We start from the raw sequence: 15,525 nt of genomic DNA, 5'->3' as shown, positions 1-15,525 counted from the left end.
GGCTGACCTGGGTGTTTGTGCAGCTCCTCACAGATCAGAAATGAAGCTCAGGCTGCTTTGGACAGCAGGGTGGACTATTTTCTTGGTATAATCAACCTTCTAGCAGAGGATATCAATGCCCTTTGCGAGCATCACTTTCTGCTGTCTGCCCAAGCAGTTTATTTTGTATTCCAGCTTTATCCTATTCTATTTAAATTTACCCAAAATATCTTGGTATGCTGGTGAGTGGCAGCTCTCCAGGATGAGTGTGCATGTGAATAAACTCCTGCTAACTTACAGAATCCCTCCTGCCAGTCAGGCAAATAATGGTGGCAGGGAAAATCAGGAAAGGAAAAAGGAAGGTAAAGACATGCAGCATCTCTGGGAATGACCAAACAGGAGAGCTGACCTGTCCCAAGTGCCTCACATGTCATGAGGACTCTGAGGTGAGATGTGCTCCTGTGGTTGGACAGGGATGTGGGAATGGCTCCAGTTCTTATCCAATTCCCAAGGCAGGGGATGACACGATGTTTTTCAGTGGGTTTGGTGGGGTATGAGGACCAGTTTCCAAAGGGCTGTGTTTGACAGGTACCCTCCCATTCCAGCTCAGCCCTGGGCTCACACTCCCTGCTGAGGATTCACTGGGCAGTGCTGATCTCCAGCTCAGCCACAGCCAGGCCCTGCCTGGCCACGGATCCTTCAGCCCTGCCACGAGGGTTGACTTCACAGCTTGGCCTTGGACCTGCCTCACCACCAACTCACCTGCTGATCTGGCCTCCTGGATGAGCATGGCTCTCATCCATGGGCCTTTCCTGCTCTCCTTGACCAGGTCCTGTGGAGCTGGACAACCACTGGTGATGTCTCTGCCCTGTCTCTGTGCCATCCCACTCCTCTCCTGGCTCTCCATCCCTTGGGAACATGTCTTGGGACAGTGCCCCTCACACACTGTTGAGCTGGCAAAAGCTGCAGCCCCATCAGAGCTGCTCAAATCACAACATGAAAGGAGTCTGGATCTGTCCAGTGCTTGAATGAGAAATTTCCAATGAAAAAAATGGGTGTAATCCTTCCAGAGAAGGAACCTGACACTGCACAGGAGCAGGAGCCATCTGGCAGGTCCCCAAGGATCCTGATGGCCTGATGATGATGATAATGATGATGTGTGTTTTTCTATAGAGCTGTATCTGCTGTGTCAGTCCATGCCTGGGATGTGAAACCACAGCAGTTCATTGGCCAGGGCTGGAACAACACAAGGGAAATGCCTGGTTGTGCTGTGTCAGGGCCCAGCAGGGTGACACCAGCACGGTCAGCACCTCTTGCTGGAGCTGAGTCCCAAAGGGAAAGATCCAGCAACTGGAGAGCAGCCCTGGGACAGGATCAGCATCACTCCTGCTCCCTGTTGGGAGGAGAGGGATGAACCAGTTCCAGGGCTCAGCCTGTGAGTCAACATGGAGAACAATTTCGGGGGGCTGGGTTATCCTCCCCAGGGCTGAGGGGAACAACTTTGGAATCACAGAATCACGGAATGGTTTGGGTTGGAAGGGACCTTAAAGACCATGTCATTCCACCCCCCTGCCGTGGGCAGGGACACCTTCCACTACACCAGGCCTTGGACACTTCCAGGGACGAAAGCATCAGCCTGAGCAGCCAAATGTAAATTATTAGGACAAAAAAGCAGCCTTGAAACCTTGACACAACCCCCTTTCCAAACACTGCCCTTGTGCTCCTTGAACTTTGAGCCATTGCCCTGACTCCAAGTAACAACAGCAGGTTGGTGCCAAAAGTGGGAATGGCTTCCTGCTGCCAGAGGGCAGGGTCAGATGGGATATTGGGAAGGAATTCTTCCCTGTGAGGGTGGGGAGGCTCTGGAACAGGTTGGGCAGAGAAGCTGTGGCTGCCCCATCCCTGGAATTGTCCAAGGCCAGGTTGGACGGGGCTTGGAACAATCTGGGATGGTGGAAGGTGTCCCTGCCCATGGCAGGGGTGGAATGAGATGGTCCCTTCCACCCTAAATTCTATGATGGTAGGAAAACCTGTAGCTTCCCAGCACAGATTCAAGCTGTGCCCCAGAGCTCTGCTCGTGACCTGCCCAGAACCCACCCTGGTGTGAGCGGCACCAGCCACAGACAGAGGGACACAACCCCAGTGACAACTCAACCTTGTGTGGTGCCTGATTGCGAAAACTTCCACGTGCAAACAACCAGTAGCAGCCCTGGTGATTTCCCTGCTGCAGGAGCTCCATCCTGTTCACATCAGCACAGGCTGATCAGCTCCCACCGCTGCTCCTGCCACATCCTGCCCTTGGATCACACCACGTGTGCCAAGCACCTTAGTCTGGGTGGCAGCACAGGGACTCGAGAGGGGGCAGCCGCCTTTCCAAACATTTAGGAGCAACACTTCAGGAGCAGCAGGATCTAAGCCCACAAGCATTTCCCTGCTCTGGCTGCTCCCTGCCCGTGGCTGTTACGCTCAGCTGATGATGCTGCAAAGGTTTTGCTGCCAATGCTGCAATTTTCAGTACATCCAGGAGCTGTGTAATTTTTCCAGTAGCTTTTCCATCCTGCTAAAAGAAGTAAAACTCGGCAACCTGTTAATTCAACAGCAATACCTGTGTTGTCGCCTCAGTGATGTCACCAGGATGCTGGGCCAGGAGCAGAGTGGCAGGTGACCTCCTCCAACCTTTCCCCGGCCCTGGGAAGCCGGGAGAGGGGCTGTTTGCCGGGATGTGATGGTTTTCCCTAACCTTGTGGTCGCCCTCCAAGCTCTGGGGGATGCTTCGCTCCCGTTGCCATAGAAATGCTGCGCGGGTGGGGGGGATGAGAGATCTGCTGCTGCCACCTCCTGGAGGAGGCCTGGATGGCGTGGGGGGATTTAGGAAGAGCACAGGCAGGTCGGAGATGCTTCAGGCAGAGCTCAGCCCAAATCTGGGTAGGTACATCGGGACCACGTCGTTTGGACCCCAGCAGGGCTCACCTGGGGCCACCTCCTAGGGCCACCCTGAATCGTGGGGTTCTACCAAATAAACAGTAATGACGCAAATGACCCTGAATCATAAAATCATTTAGGTTGGAAAAGCCCTCCACGATCATTTAGTCCAACCCTTAACCCAGCACTGCCAAAGCCACCAATAACTCATGTCCCCAAGTGCCACATCCACAGGGATTTTAAATCCCTCCAGGGATGGGGACTCCACCACTGCCCTGGGCAGCTGTGCCAGGGCTGGACAACCCTTTCCAGGAAGAAATTTTCCCCAATATCCAAACTAAACTTCCCCTGGCACAGCTGGAGGCCGTTCCCTCTCCTCCTGTCCCTTGTTCCCTGGGAGCAGAGCCCAACTCCCCCCCTCAGCTCCCCCCTCCTGTCAGGGAGTTGCAGAGCCAGAAGGTCCCCCCTGAGCCTCCTTTTCTCCAGGATGAGCCCCCCCAGCTCCCTCAGCTGCTCCTGCTGCTCCAGCCCCTTCCCCAGCTCCGTTCCCTTCCCTGCACACGCTCCAGCCCTTCCATGTCTCTCCTGTCTGAGGGTCCCAGAACTGCCCCCAGGGCTGGAGGTGCCTCAGCAGTGCCAGCACAGGGTGACAATCACTGCCCCGGGGCTGCGACACACCAGGGCTAGGGAAAAACCAGGATCATGCCCAAACCTGCCCAGGTCATATTTTGGCCCCAGTAGCTTAACTGTAGAGAACTTTGGGCACGTCTTCTGCTGGTCTGGGCTCCCTGTAGGGACCCTGAAGGGTTGGTGAGGTCAGCTCAAGGATGGAGAGTGGCTCGGAGGTGGCTGCTCTTGGAAGAGAGTGCCTTGAAGGAGTTAATCCCATCCTTAGTGCACTGATGGAAGAGGCAGCACAGGATGCAGATGGGAGGGGATGGGTGTGAGGTTTCTCTGTGTGTGTGGAGGCACCACAATGAACGTGGGACGTGTTAGAGCTGCAGCTGAAATGCTGTTTCTCAGGGTTATGACCAAGAGCTGCAGCTTTGCTGCACTTTCCCATGTATTCTCATCTCTCCTGTCAGCAGCTCTCCCAGGGAACAGGAACCCCAGCACATGAGGGTGACTGCTGCTTCCATCAGGATGGAAACCTTGGCTGTGGATGGCTCCTGGTTGTGAAGGTGACATGAGACACCTGCCAGGGAGCCAATGTGGGGCAGCTGATGGGAGACACAGCCTGGATCCCTGTAACTGATGATTACAGGGACAAACTGATCAGAGCTGGAACATGGGATTTTTTGTGCCAATGGCCAGAATCACCGAGGGATTGAATGATTTTAGAGGGGGGTGACCTGACTCTGCTGGGTTGTCATCACCAAGGGAAAGGTGTTCCCAGGAGCTTCCATGCTCCTGTGGGATGTCCTTGGCCCACCCTGGGGTTTTGCACTGGAGCAGATGAGAGATGTCTGGATTATTGGTGCTGCCAGCACAGCTCCAGCTCCAGCAGCACCTCCTGCAGCCATTATCCCATCACAGCCTTCTCCTTGCTCAGAGCTTTCCCCCCACGATCCCACTGATCCCTCTCAGCCATCCAAGCCCTGCCCTTCCCACAGAGCTCATGCAAAGCGGGAGAAGCTCACACACAGCATTCCAGAGGGGTTTCTTCCTAGCAGGGGGATAGGGAACCAAAAAAAACCACACAAATGTCCCCCAGCTCTTCTGGTGTGGGAGACTGTCCAAGGGTAGCACAGAACCAGGACACCATGTCCTGCTCTGTGACTGTGGCACCCGCTCCTGATTCCAGAGTCCCCTGCCAGGCTGGAACGAGGCCATCCCTGTGCTCTGTCCTATGACCTTAATTTGATGCTGGCAGGAGTTGTCCTCTGAGACAAAGCAGAAGTCTCTGAGGCAAGCCAGAAATCATCTGCAGTGTCCCTGGATCCACCTGGCCAGGAGGTGTTTTAGGAGATGAGATGCCCATCCCTCCAACATTTCCAATCTCATTTGTCTCAGAGCAGTGTGATCCTCCCTGCAACCACTCTGACCCCGCTTTTAGGTCAACTTAGCCAAATTTCAGGCCACTAAAATGGCCTGAAAGAGAGGCCAAAGGGAATTGTGTGTCTCTGCATCCCACAGAAAGGGAATTGTGTCTCTGCATCCCCCTGTGCCGGTCTGCACAGGACTTGTGGGGTTTAGGGATAACCACATCAGCTGGATAAACTCTGTGCTGAAGATGCCCAAAGTTCAGGTTCAACTACAGAAGTCTCCCTGTGTCTGTTCTCTGACCTCCAGGGTGGGCAGCTGTGCATCTTGGCCATCACCTCTGCATCCTTCCTTTGCCTGAGGAAGCCCCTGAATTCCCTTGGTCCCATCTTTCCATTGGCACCAGAGTTGAGGAGGGATTGTCCATCTCAACATCAGCTGGCTGGGAGCACAGGGAGCAGCTGAGCTGTGTGTCCCTGCCCCAGGGGGGTGGGTTTGGACCCCATCCTCTGGGTACTTCCACTGTCCATCTCTCCCTGTGGGATTCCTGAGACCAGGGCATGGGTTCAGGCTCTGAAAGGTGGGAGCACGACTCTTATCCACAGGGAGCCATGAATGACCTACCTCCAAACCTGAGTATTCCCTGGAGCTCCTCTGAGGGGCTGCTTTTCCTCACAGCCTTCCCTGTGGATGGGGCAGGCCAGGCTGGCTGGCAGTGATTCTGTTCTGACATGATGTGCAAGCTCAGCAATTTGGGAACATCCAACAGCTGCACAGGCACTTTCTGAAGGAGAGAAGCCACATCAGAAGGGCTTTTCTGGTGTCAGAAAGGGAAGTGCAGATCTTTGACTCAAAAAGGGGACATGAACTGGGTTACTGGTCAACAAATGAACCTGGAGCTGTTCCTCTCTCAACACCAAACGAGGCCATCCCAGCACAAGAAGCCTTTTGAAGGGTGAGGAATCACAGAATGGTTTGGGTTGGGAGGGACCTTAAAGCTCATCTCATTCCAACCCCCTGCCATGAGCAGGGACACCTTCCACTAGCCCAGGTTGCTCCGAGCCCTGTCCAACCTGGCCTGGAAAACCAGGATAGGTGAAGAAGGCAAAGCTCAGCCTGTCCCAGGTGGGCTGGGAAGGGCTGGGGCACCACTGCTGTGGGGGCTTGTCCCAGGCCAGCTGAGAACCCTCCAAAAATGGTCCCCCTCAGCAGTTTGGCTGATGCCACTCTTTGTAAGAAGGACTTGTCTCCAGGGACAGAAAGTGCCACGTTTGGTGACTCCAGATGTATCCAGAGATCATAAAATCTTCCTTTGTCTTTAGGGCAGGAAGGAGATTTTCCCCCATTCCTTTGTTTTACTCGAGCTTCACTTTTTTTTTTTTTATCTCAGAGAAGATAAAAAGAATTAAAGTCCCATCCCTACAGTGCTGCAGGCACAAAACTTCCCTGGATATGGGCTCTTCTGCAGGGATCCCTGCAGCCACAGATTGGCATTAATGATCTGGATTTGCTTTTGGGATTAAAAAGAAAGAAATCTGTGAATGCAGATTGTGGCTGTTCCTGTGCAGAGGGGAATGTTGCAGCTTCGTGATTCAATGCCATCTTGTGATATTTAGCATTTTCCTAAAAGGATGAACATACAATATGAATTAAAAAAGAACCCCAAACAACAAGAAAAAACCCCAAGTCTGTTCCTAGTATCCATAGTTACAGAAAAAACCTGGAAACCCTGAGGCTGATGGGCTCTAAAATTTGTACCACAAAGAAATAAAATTAAAAGCTGTGACATTTGTTGCTTTTACATTTATTTTTTAACCTGTAAATGCTTCACACAGACTAAATTTTTCAGCTGAAATAGAAGCTAGAGTTCTCCTTGATTAGATCCAACCTTGTGTGATCTGAACAGAAGGTTTTCAATCTAATTTTTTTTGGCCTTTGCCTTCAGGTAGAATGGCAAAATTAGGACAAACTCACCCAAATGAGCCAGTAATTATTATTATTATTCCTTCCATGTACAGCCAGAGTACCTGGGAGCTCTTGTGCTACTTCAGAGCATTTTTCATGGGGAAAAATGCTGCATAATGCATGGGAAAAGTTTAACAGAAAATAGGGAATTTATTTTTTTGAAAGTCAAATAATAGGTGGATGTTCCAGATTTTAAAAAATTATAAAAGTAGATTGGCCAAAGCAGCAGGAAGCAAAACATTGAGACCATTCTGCCTCTGACAGAGGGGCAGTGGGAGGAGGTGTCCTTGCCCAAGGCTAATTCTGATGAGGGATTTGCATATGGATCATCATCATCCCAAAGCGAGGAGCCCAAAATCTCCAGTGCTGCCCAGTATTTTACTGTCTTTACAATTTTACCGGAATTTTACTGCCCTGTGTTTTGCTGCTGACTGAGCCAGACTGTGGTGGCTTAACCCCACCTGGCAGCTGAGCCCCACAGGTGGGAAAAGTGGGAAAACTCATGGGTTGAGACCACAGAATCATCGAATGGGTTGGGCTGGGAGATGAAGGATCAGGTCATTCCAAGCTCTTGCCATGGGCAGGGACACCTTCCACTAGCCCAGATTGCTCCAAGCCCCATCCAGCCTGGCCTTGGACACTTCCAGGAATCCAGGGGCAGCCACAGCTTCTCTGGGCAACCTGTCCTAGGGCCTCACCACTCTCACAGGGAAGAATTCCTTCCCAATATCCCACCTATCCCTGCCCTCTGTCAGTTTGAAGCCATTCCCCCTTGTCCTGTCACTCCAGGCCCTTGTCCCAAGTCCCTCTCCAGCTCTCTTGGAGCCCCTTTAGGCACTGGAAGGCTGGAGGGAGATAAAGAACAAAGACAGTTTAATACTTAAACCCTGGGGAAGGAGAAGAGGGGAGCATTTCAGTGCCCACAGACTGTTCCACCTCTCCATCAGCTCCCTCAGCCACCACCCTCACCCAGGACATTGGGGACAACCCCCAGCTCAGCCACGACACACGAGGGTGTTCCCTAAATCAGTGCCAGCAATCCCTCTCTTTGGGATCTAAGAAATGTGTGTTATCCCATGATTTATGAATTCTCTCAGTGAAGTAATTTTGGGGGTACAGCCTTGAATTTCTTCCCCCTCCAATTCCCCAGACACAGACTGAAACAGTAGCACAGGTTTGAATTGCTTCTTTTATAAACCATCCCAACAAATGGCCCCAAGCAATTGCATTCCAGGGTTCAAACTGCTTCCTTGGATTTTGTGAGAGGATTCCTAGAAAACACAAGATGCTCCTTAATGAAAAAATGTTGATATGATGCAACTGGGTGCAAAGAAGAGGAATGGGAATGGTGGCAGAGGATTAAGGCAGCAGAGCAGCTGCTGGCAGAGCTACACGGTCACATCTTACCCCAGTTGTGCCCATTTCTAACACAAATCTCTGCAATTCTTTCAATATTGTTGATTTTATTACGAGAACAGTTTAAGACAGAACAGCAAAATCTTGGCAAATTCAAGTAACTTTTAAAATGTAACAATGAGTCGACAATTAAGAGACTTTACAAGCCTCAAGTGCCAAGGAACCTCTTTGCTGGTTGTGGTCATGCAACACTGAGGATGTGCTGGTCTCTCACACCAACATGTGGTGCTGCACTGTAACTCCACACTCCTGCACTCCCCCATCCAGCAGCAGTGCAGAGATTAAATGGAAATATGTTTCCTTCCATTATTTTATTGCTGTCTCATCCAACTGATAACGTGGCTTTTAGTCTCCTCAAGTAATCTCTATGTTTGGCAGAAACAAAACCTCTTGCCCTCCCCAATTACTGTTTATCCACATAAATCCTGTTGATTTCAGAGAGGAGAATTAACAAATTATTAAAAAAAAAAAATATTCTTATGCAGGAAATATACTGACCCCTACAGTTAATGCATTAGTAATCATTTACTTGCAGCATTAATTGCATGACTCAGAGTGTCTCAAGTTTTTATTTAAAAACCCCCAAACATCCAGAACACAGAGGTCACAGGGTGGGGGTGTCTGAGGCCTTCAGACACTCTGAGCTGGCTCTGACTTCAAAGGATGAATCATCAGAATCTGGTTGGTATCAGCAGAACTGGCCTGCACAATAATTCAGGCCAGTTTAGCCTTTCCCTGGAGGGGTTTCTGTCTCTTGGCTACAGGAAAATGATGCAGCTTGTCTACAAGTAAACTTTTTATATTATTTAAACAAAGGAAAACATATTTATATAGCAAAGGTTGTCTGAAACAGCCTCTGGAACTTTTAACAACAAAGCAACCACTCCTTCCAGAGTTTCAGGATATACTGGAGTGAGAACAAAGATACAGAGTATTTTCTTTTTACTCTGTCCTTCCAGTGTGGATACAGCAGATAAAACCTATTTTCCTGGGCTGTGTCCATCACTGCTACGAAGCTAAACAGCAGAGCAAGAATTCTGAGTGCAGTCAAACCTGAATCTATTCGACACAGACATCAAAATCTGCAAACAATACTAAGTCTGGGTACAGTCACACAGGACTCACTGCCGAGGTATAAATTACTGATATTCCTGGGCTACAGCTGCATCAGAGTGTTATGGCCCCATCAGAGTGTTGGCAGCCTCTGTTGCACAATCAAATGTCTTATTTTATCCCAGCTCTAACAGAGTGAAAAGCAAAACTTCTGAGAAGCCTTGCAGCTGATGCTTCAAAAGCCCATCCTACCTTGAAGCACCGCGAGCGGACTAGAGAGGCTCTTGTTTGCTTTTAATTACGGGGGTTTATTCATTCAGAGGTCAAACTCCTGCTGTGCTTTTCTCAGGCCACAGTTGGAGCAGCAGCTCTGCTGTCAGGCTGGAGGTTGATGAGGGAGTTGCTGGCCTGGGCCAGCTCTGCGATGGAGACTCGCCCTCGCTGTTTGATGAACTGCGCCACGGCCGCCATCTCCTCCGGGGTGATGTAGATGAACTTCCCTCTGTCATCAATCACACCTACGGGGGGGAAAGAAAGGGCCTTGCAGTCAGCACTTCCCCACAGACATCAGTCACTGCTTTGGGAAGGGACCTTCCAGCTGCTGAGGCAGCATTTCCTATCTGGGGCAGGCAGAGACAACGTGCCAGCAGTCAGTCAGGCTTTTATCTGCTGGCTGCTGCTGGGGCTCGGAGCGGGGCTGTGGCAGTGGCCAAGTGCTACAGTGAGACCCTTTTTTGTTCAAAGTAACATGTTCTTTTCACTGGGCACAGCTGGCTGGGAGTTCCACAGCTTCAGCTACATCGTTTTCAGAGAATCACAGAATATCCCAAGTTGGAAGGGACCCACAAGGATCATCCAGTCCAGCTCCTGGCCCTGCCCAGGACACCCCAACAAGCCCACCCTGTCCCTCAGGGCATTGTCCAAACCCTCCTGGAGCTCTGGCAGCCTTGGGGCTGTGCTCACTGCCCTGGGGAGCCTGGGCAGTGCCCAACCACCCTCTGGGGGAAGAACCTTTTCCTGGGATCCAACCTGACCCTGCACCCTGGCACAGCTCCAGCCCTTCCTGGGACCTGTCCCTGGTCACAGAGAGCAGAGATTGGAGCTGCCCCTAATGAGGAAGCTGCAGAACCTGATGAGCTCTGCCCTCAGTCTCTTCTTCTCCAGCTGAACAAGGTAAGGGACCTCAGCTGTTCCTGATATGGATTCCCCCTCTAGACCCTTCACCATCTTTGCAGCCCTCCCTTTTTGGTGCTGGTGTTCCAGGCCTGGGCAGCTGGTGGAGAAAGGCAGAGCAAGGAGATCCAGGAGGGGATTCAGAGCCCCTGTGTGGCCCAGCTCAGCCTTTAAAGCTTCCCCTCTGAAAGGGAATAAAGCTCAGTTTCCATATTTCAGTTGCTCCAACCAGACTGAGAATAGCTCTCTATGTTCTTACACATTACACCAAGGCACAGCCTCCCTGGCATGACTTTTGGGACACAGACACAGCCAGGGCAGTTACACATCTTTATCCTTTAATTCCAAGCACTCTGAGGTCATTTGAACAGGTACCCACATGTACCTGCCAAGACAGTTGTTCCCCAGCCATGACCACAGGCTCAGGTCACTAAATGTTTGTGCTGGCACCTTCCCCTGCTTCACTCTCAGAAAGAACAAGACTGCCCAGCACTAAACCAGACTTGTTCAGACAGAGGCTCAGTCTCTGCTCACATTCCAACTTGGACCGTGTGGGTACGTGGCTGGGAACAAGCATTTCACTTGCTCCAGCATCCTGGAGTGCTCTGGGATGTTTGCTTCTCCCACAGTGTGCTGCATCCTAATCCTGGGCTGTAGCCACCAGGCTGGCAAACCACCCCAAACTATCCCAGGGATCCTTTCAAATTCAGATTTCACAAGGCCCCATTTGCAGCTGGCTGCTCAGCAACCCCCAAATGCCTTCAGCACATGGATAAATAAATAAAATACAGGTAAATATTGAGTTATCAAGTTCTAGGAGGATCCTTAAAACGGGAATGACACTGGAAATCTCTCTCTGCCACAGGGAGGGCACATCCTGCACCACCACCTCTCACCCCCTCTGTGCCTTGGCTGTCACCTGTCAAAGTGCCATCTGCCATCAGGTCCTGGATCCTGTTAATTGCATCCTGTGCAGAAGAGAAAAAGGAACAATAAACTGATCAAAAGGGAGGTAAAAAACATTTCACAGGTTCAGATAAGCTACAAACAGAGGTTTACATTTAATCCCTCAGTGTTAAGGGCTTCAGGGAAGGACACCCATCACTATTCCCACACAGACAGATGCAATAAGCCCTTTGGTCTTAGAATTTTCTGCATTTTGGGGGGTTCAAGTAACTTCATCACCCCAAAAGGAGACTTTAATTGCTGTTGCCTGGCTATTTAAAGGGACAAGGGGTGGGAAAGGCTTTTCCCAGGGAAAGGCTGAGCAGTGCCACTGCAACAGGCAAGTTCCATGAAGCACACCGAGGTACTTCTCCAAGAATCTTGCTCAACACAGTTTTTTTATATCTTTTTTTACCTTTTCCTTCAAACCTCTTTTACCAATCCAAAGCAACAACTTGTTGAATCTATGGCTGGGTTAATTCTATATGTAGTTCTACTACACCTTAAGTATCTAAGCCTTGGTTTCCACAGTTATGCCTCTCTGCCTTTCCTGTGTTTATGTAACTGCAGAGGCAAATTACAGTTTAATTTTCAACCCTGAGTGACTCGCTGCAAGCTTAAATGGAGCTCTGGTTTAAGAGAGAGGCAGGGGCACAGCAGCCTGGACTAAGGGCAGTGTGAGCTGCTCCGAAGGCACACCCCAGGAGCAGGTCAGGTACAGAACAGAAAACATTGCTCCATTTTCAGATTCACAAACGCTGTGGGATCCATTAACCAGCAGGCAGCTCTGAAAGGGCCACACTGAGCCCTTTTCACTGCAGCAATCTTGTAAGCCAACAACCCTTCGCTGCCTGGCTGGTACTTCGACGAATGGCCACGTTTTTAGGGCTGATTTTGCTGATGCTCACCAAAATCCAAGCATTTTCACTAATGCTCAGACACTTCCACAGACAGACTCCCATTTACCTGTTATCTCTCCTGTCCTTTTAAACTCATTGCTTGCACTTGCACACAAAAGTCAGTACTTATACCCCAACAGTCAGTGCTCACCTGTGTTCTTAAACCCAGATGTGAAGCCAAGTCCTCCAGCTGGATAACCTTTGTTTTCTATGGAAACAGAGAGGAGTTACACACACAGCTGATGCATTAGCAGGTGGCTGTATTTTCTTTTTCCATTCAAATAACAAATTGCATTTACCAGACAAAGCAGAACCTGTCACTCTCACTAACTTTTCCAAGTAAGCACTTTTTTTTTTCCTGATGAAAAACTCTCAAGTTACTTAAACCAGTGAGCTCTGTGGAAAGATTGAGTGCCCTGACCCACTTAGGGGAAGACTCAAATCCATTTGCCAGCTTTTATCCTGGACTTTTTCTTACATTAGGATGAGCACAATAAACAGCCATGGACCTGTTCTCCTGGCATTTGAGTTTCTCAGCTGCTAACTTTAATTTCCAGTGCGCTTTATCAAGATCCTTTTTTCTCTGAGAGATGTTTCAAAGTACCTTTTAAAATCATCACTGGAATATATCAGCACACACAAGAAATGCAGCCAAGACTGGCAGCATTAAGTGCTTTAGACTGTGTTACTAATGTCATGTGTATTAATGCCACAATAATCTTCCTAAGCAAGCAAACACCTTATTAAAATTGTCAGTGTTGGAACTTCAAACTGTCATTTTGCTTTTGACAGAGATTCTTCATGCAGGTTTTATCAGTCAGGGCACAGTCACCACTGCTCACATCTGTTTTTATGCTTCTCTGGAGCTCCAGAGAAAACACCTGGTGTGCTCATCTGGAGCTGCTTGGTTCCTGTTCTCTTCTCTGCCAAAGCTTTAGGGACTCATCTGTTTATAGGTGTTTGTAAGGAGCTTGGAAAACACAAAGCTGTCGAAAAGTTCAGTTAATATTCAGGACCACATTCCTAAAATCCATATATATATGGCCAACAGGAGCTGCATCTCCATTAACAAACGCAATAGTTCAAACAATAAACTCATTTGTTTCTTGGGAGTACGACTGGAAGGACACTGAAGAAATCAAGGGAGGCTGGAATAGATTAATCTCTTTTCATTAATAAAATCAGACTCAAAAAAGCCCCCCACAGATTTAGTAGTTGTGAAGTTCGATGCAGCCAAGCTAGAGAACTGAATACCATGGACTGAACACATGGAACTGGAACCAGTCCATGGAATTCAGTTCTCAGAGCTGGGAACTGCCAACATTCGTCACATCTTCTTTTAAAAGGACTGGGGGGGGGGGTGTTGGTGCAAAGCCACATAAACAAGAAAAACAGGACTTAAACCTTCACTTAAAGATATTCACCCTCAAGGACCAAGTTTAGTGGAAGGTTTCCAGGACAGATCCTGCTGTGAATAAGAGCCCAGGGGGTGGGGTGGAATTAGGATGCGTTCCCCACACACACTCTGAAATGTAACGACAATGTGAGGTCCCAGGGGAATCAAACACTTCACCACATGCTTCACGTTCTAGAAATATGCTTGATTTCCATAGAGCAACATATACACATCCATATTTTACTGAATTCCTTTAATTTTAGGTGTGATTCTGCTGCTGTCCTCGGCAAGGGATGAAACGGAGCAAGAGGCTACATTTTACTTCCAACACCCTCAGGAATGAAGCACGGGGTAAGATATCTCCAGTCAGTTCTAACAGCACAATAAGTTATTCAACAGAAGAGCTAAATTCAATTTTACTTTTTAAAAAATGCCAATTACTCTTAATTTATACATTTTTCAGACAGCTCTGAGCAGCTCAGCGCCGCTTCCTGTCAAGAGTTTCTGTGAACAGAAGACGAGGGCAATACATAATCTATATATTAAGCACACATGCAAGATTAAAGAAAAATACTTAAAGTGATGCCCCAGTTCTGCAGCTCATCTCCACAGAGGAAATCAGGTGTTGAGGTGCTTCTGAATTCGGTTTCCAGACCGAGTTTAACTTCTCTGACGTCAAGATGAAGTGACTAATCTAAAACTAGACACGTGTGTTAAACCCTGAGCTGAGACTTTGTGACTAATCCGTTCCACCACAACCACCAGGGCAATGGGCAGAACCTGACCCAGCTGTGGCATCCCTTGGGAGCTCTCCCAGTGCTTGTGGAAGATCCCAAGGGACACTGAAACCTCCTCTTGTTTTACCTGTGTTATCCTCAGGCATGGGAGCAGAGGGAAGCCCAGCAGAGCTTTGGAAGGACTCCACACTGAGCTCTTAGCCCTGCCTGGCAATCCCTCACACCCTAAGGAGACTTACCCGTGAGGCAAATCTGTTTTTAAGTCCATGAGGGAAATCCAGGGTTTTGCTGGGATAACAGACAAGCAAAACTGGCCCAGAGTGCGAGATTTTGGATTACAAAATGATTAGGACTTCAGTAAGCATACAGGTGATTTGCTTACTAAAGAAGCCTTTCACATACACACCACACATCCTGAGAGTCCGGTTTCCATGGAAGGAGGAAAGGGATTCATTAGGACAGAAGATTTGCATAACATTGTTAGAGTATGAGGAGGAAAAATGCATCTGACCTTTGATACAGCAACAGTGGAGAGCAAGGCACTTGTCCTTACAGATCAAAAGCAGAAATCCCCGTGAACACACCACAGGCTTTAAATACCCAACCTCACAACATGATGAAAGGGAGACTAACACACCCTGTTTAAAACAAGTGATCTTCTTATCAAATATCCCTGCCAAACATTAAGACAACTTTGCGAGGACAACCACACAAAAAGTTGGGACTGACCTTTCCAAGGCAGTGTTTGAGGCACAAACACACCCTGGATGGCAGCACATGCTGGTACAGGGACTCTCACTCCTGCTGAGCTCAGATGCAGAGATTGTTTTCTAAATCAGTGGCTGATTTTCACAAACAAAAAAGCCTGAATGTCCCAAATCCCAACCTCCAGCAAACATTAAACTTTGAAGGTGATTTACCAGGCCTGTCTTTATGAGGGTAAGAGCCACATCCTGCCCCAAAAAGCCAAGACAGGGTTGTAATTACAAACCCTTTTAACAGCTCGTGATAGTTAAGTAAATAAAGTTTATCTAAGGTATCACTTTTGTTACTTGCT

At 49.0% G+C, this 15,525-nt stretch overlaps 1 protein-coding gene across 2 annotated transcripts in view; it reads right to left on the bottom strand.

Moving 5' to 3' along the window:
• Positions 1-8,295: 8,295 nt before the first annotated feature.
• Positions 8,296-15,525, bottom strand: part of DDRGK1 (DDRGK domain containing 1) — a 35,879-nt gene continuing 28,649 nt past the window's right edge. For both annotated transcript variants that reach the window (XM_032686177.1, XM_032686178.1), the window contains exons 7-9: positions 12,487-12,543; positions 11,411-11,459; positions 8,296-9,836 (exon numbers count right to left, since the gene is read on the bottom strand). In XM_032686177.1, the coding sequence (XP_032542068.1) occupies positions 9,664-9,836; positions 11,411-11,459; positions 12,487-12,543 (279 nt within the window). In that variant the 3' untranslated portion in view covers positions 8,296-9,663. The remainder of the gene's footprint in view (positions 9,837-11,410; positions 11,460-12,486; positions 12,544-15,525) is intronic.

Source organism: Chiroxiphia lanceolata, chromosome 4 (assembly GCF_009829145.1).
Source record: "Chiroxiphia lanceolata isolate bChiLan1 chromosome 4, bChiLan1.pri, whole genome shotgun sequence".
Classification (NCBI taxonomy): Eukaryota; Metazoa; Chordata; class Aves; order Passeriformes; family Pipridae; genus Chiroxiphia; species Chiroxiphia lanceolata.
This window is presented reverse-complemented; position numbering and strand designations above follow the sequence as displayed.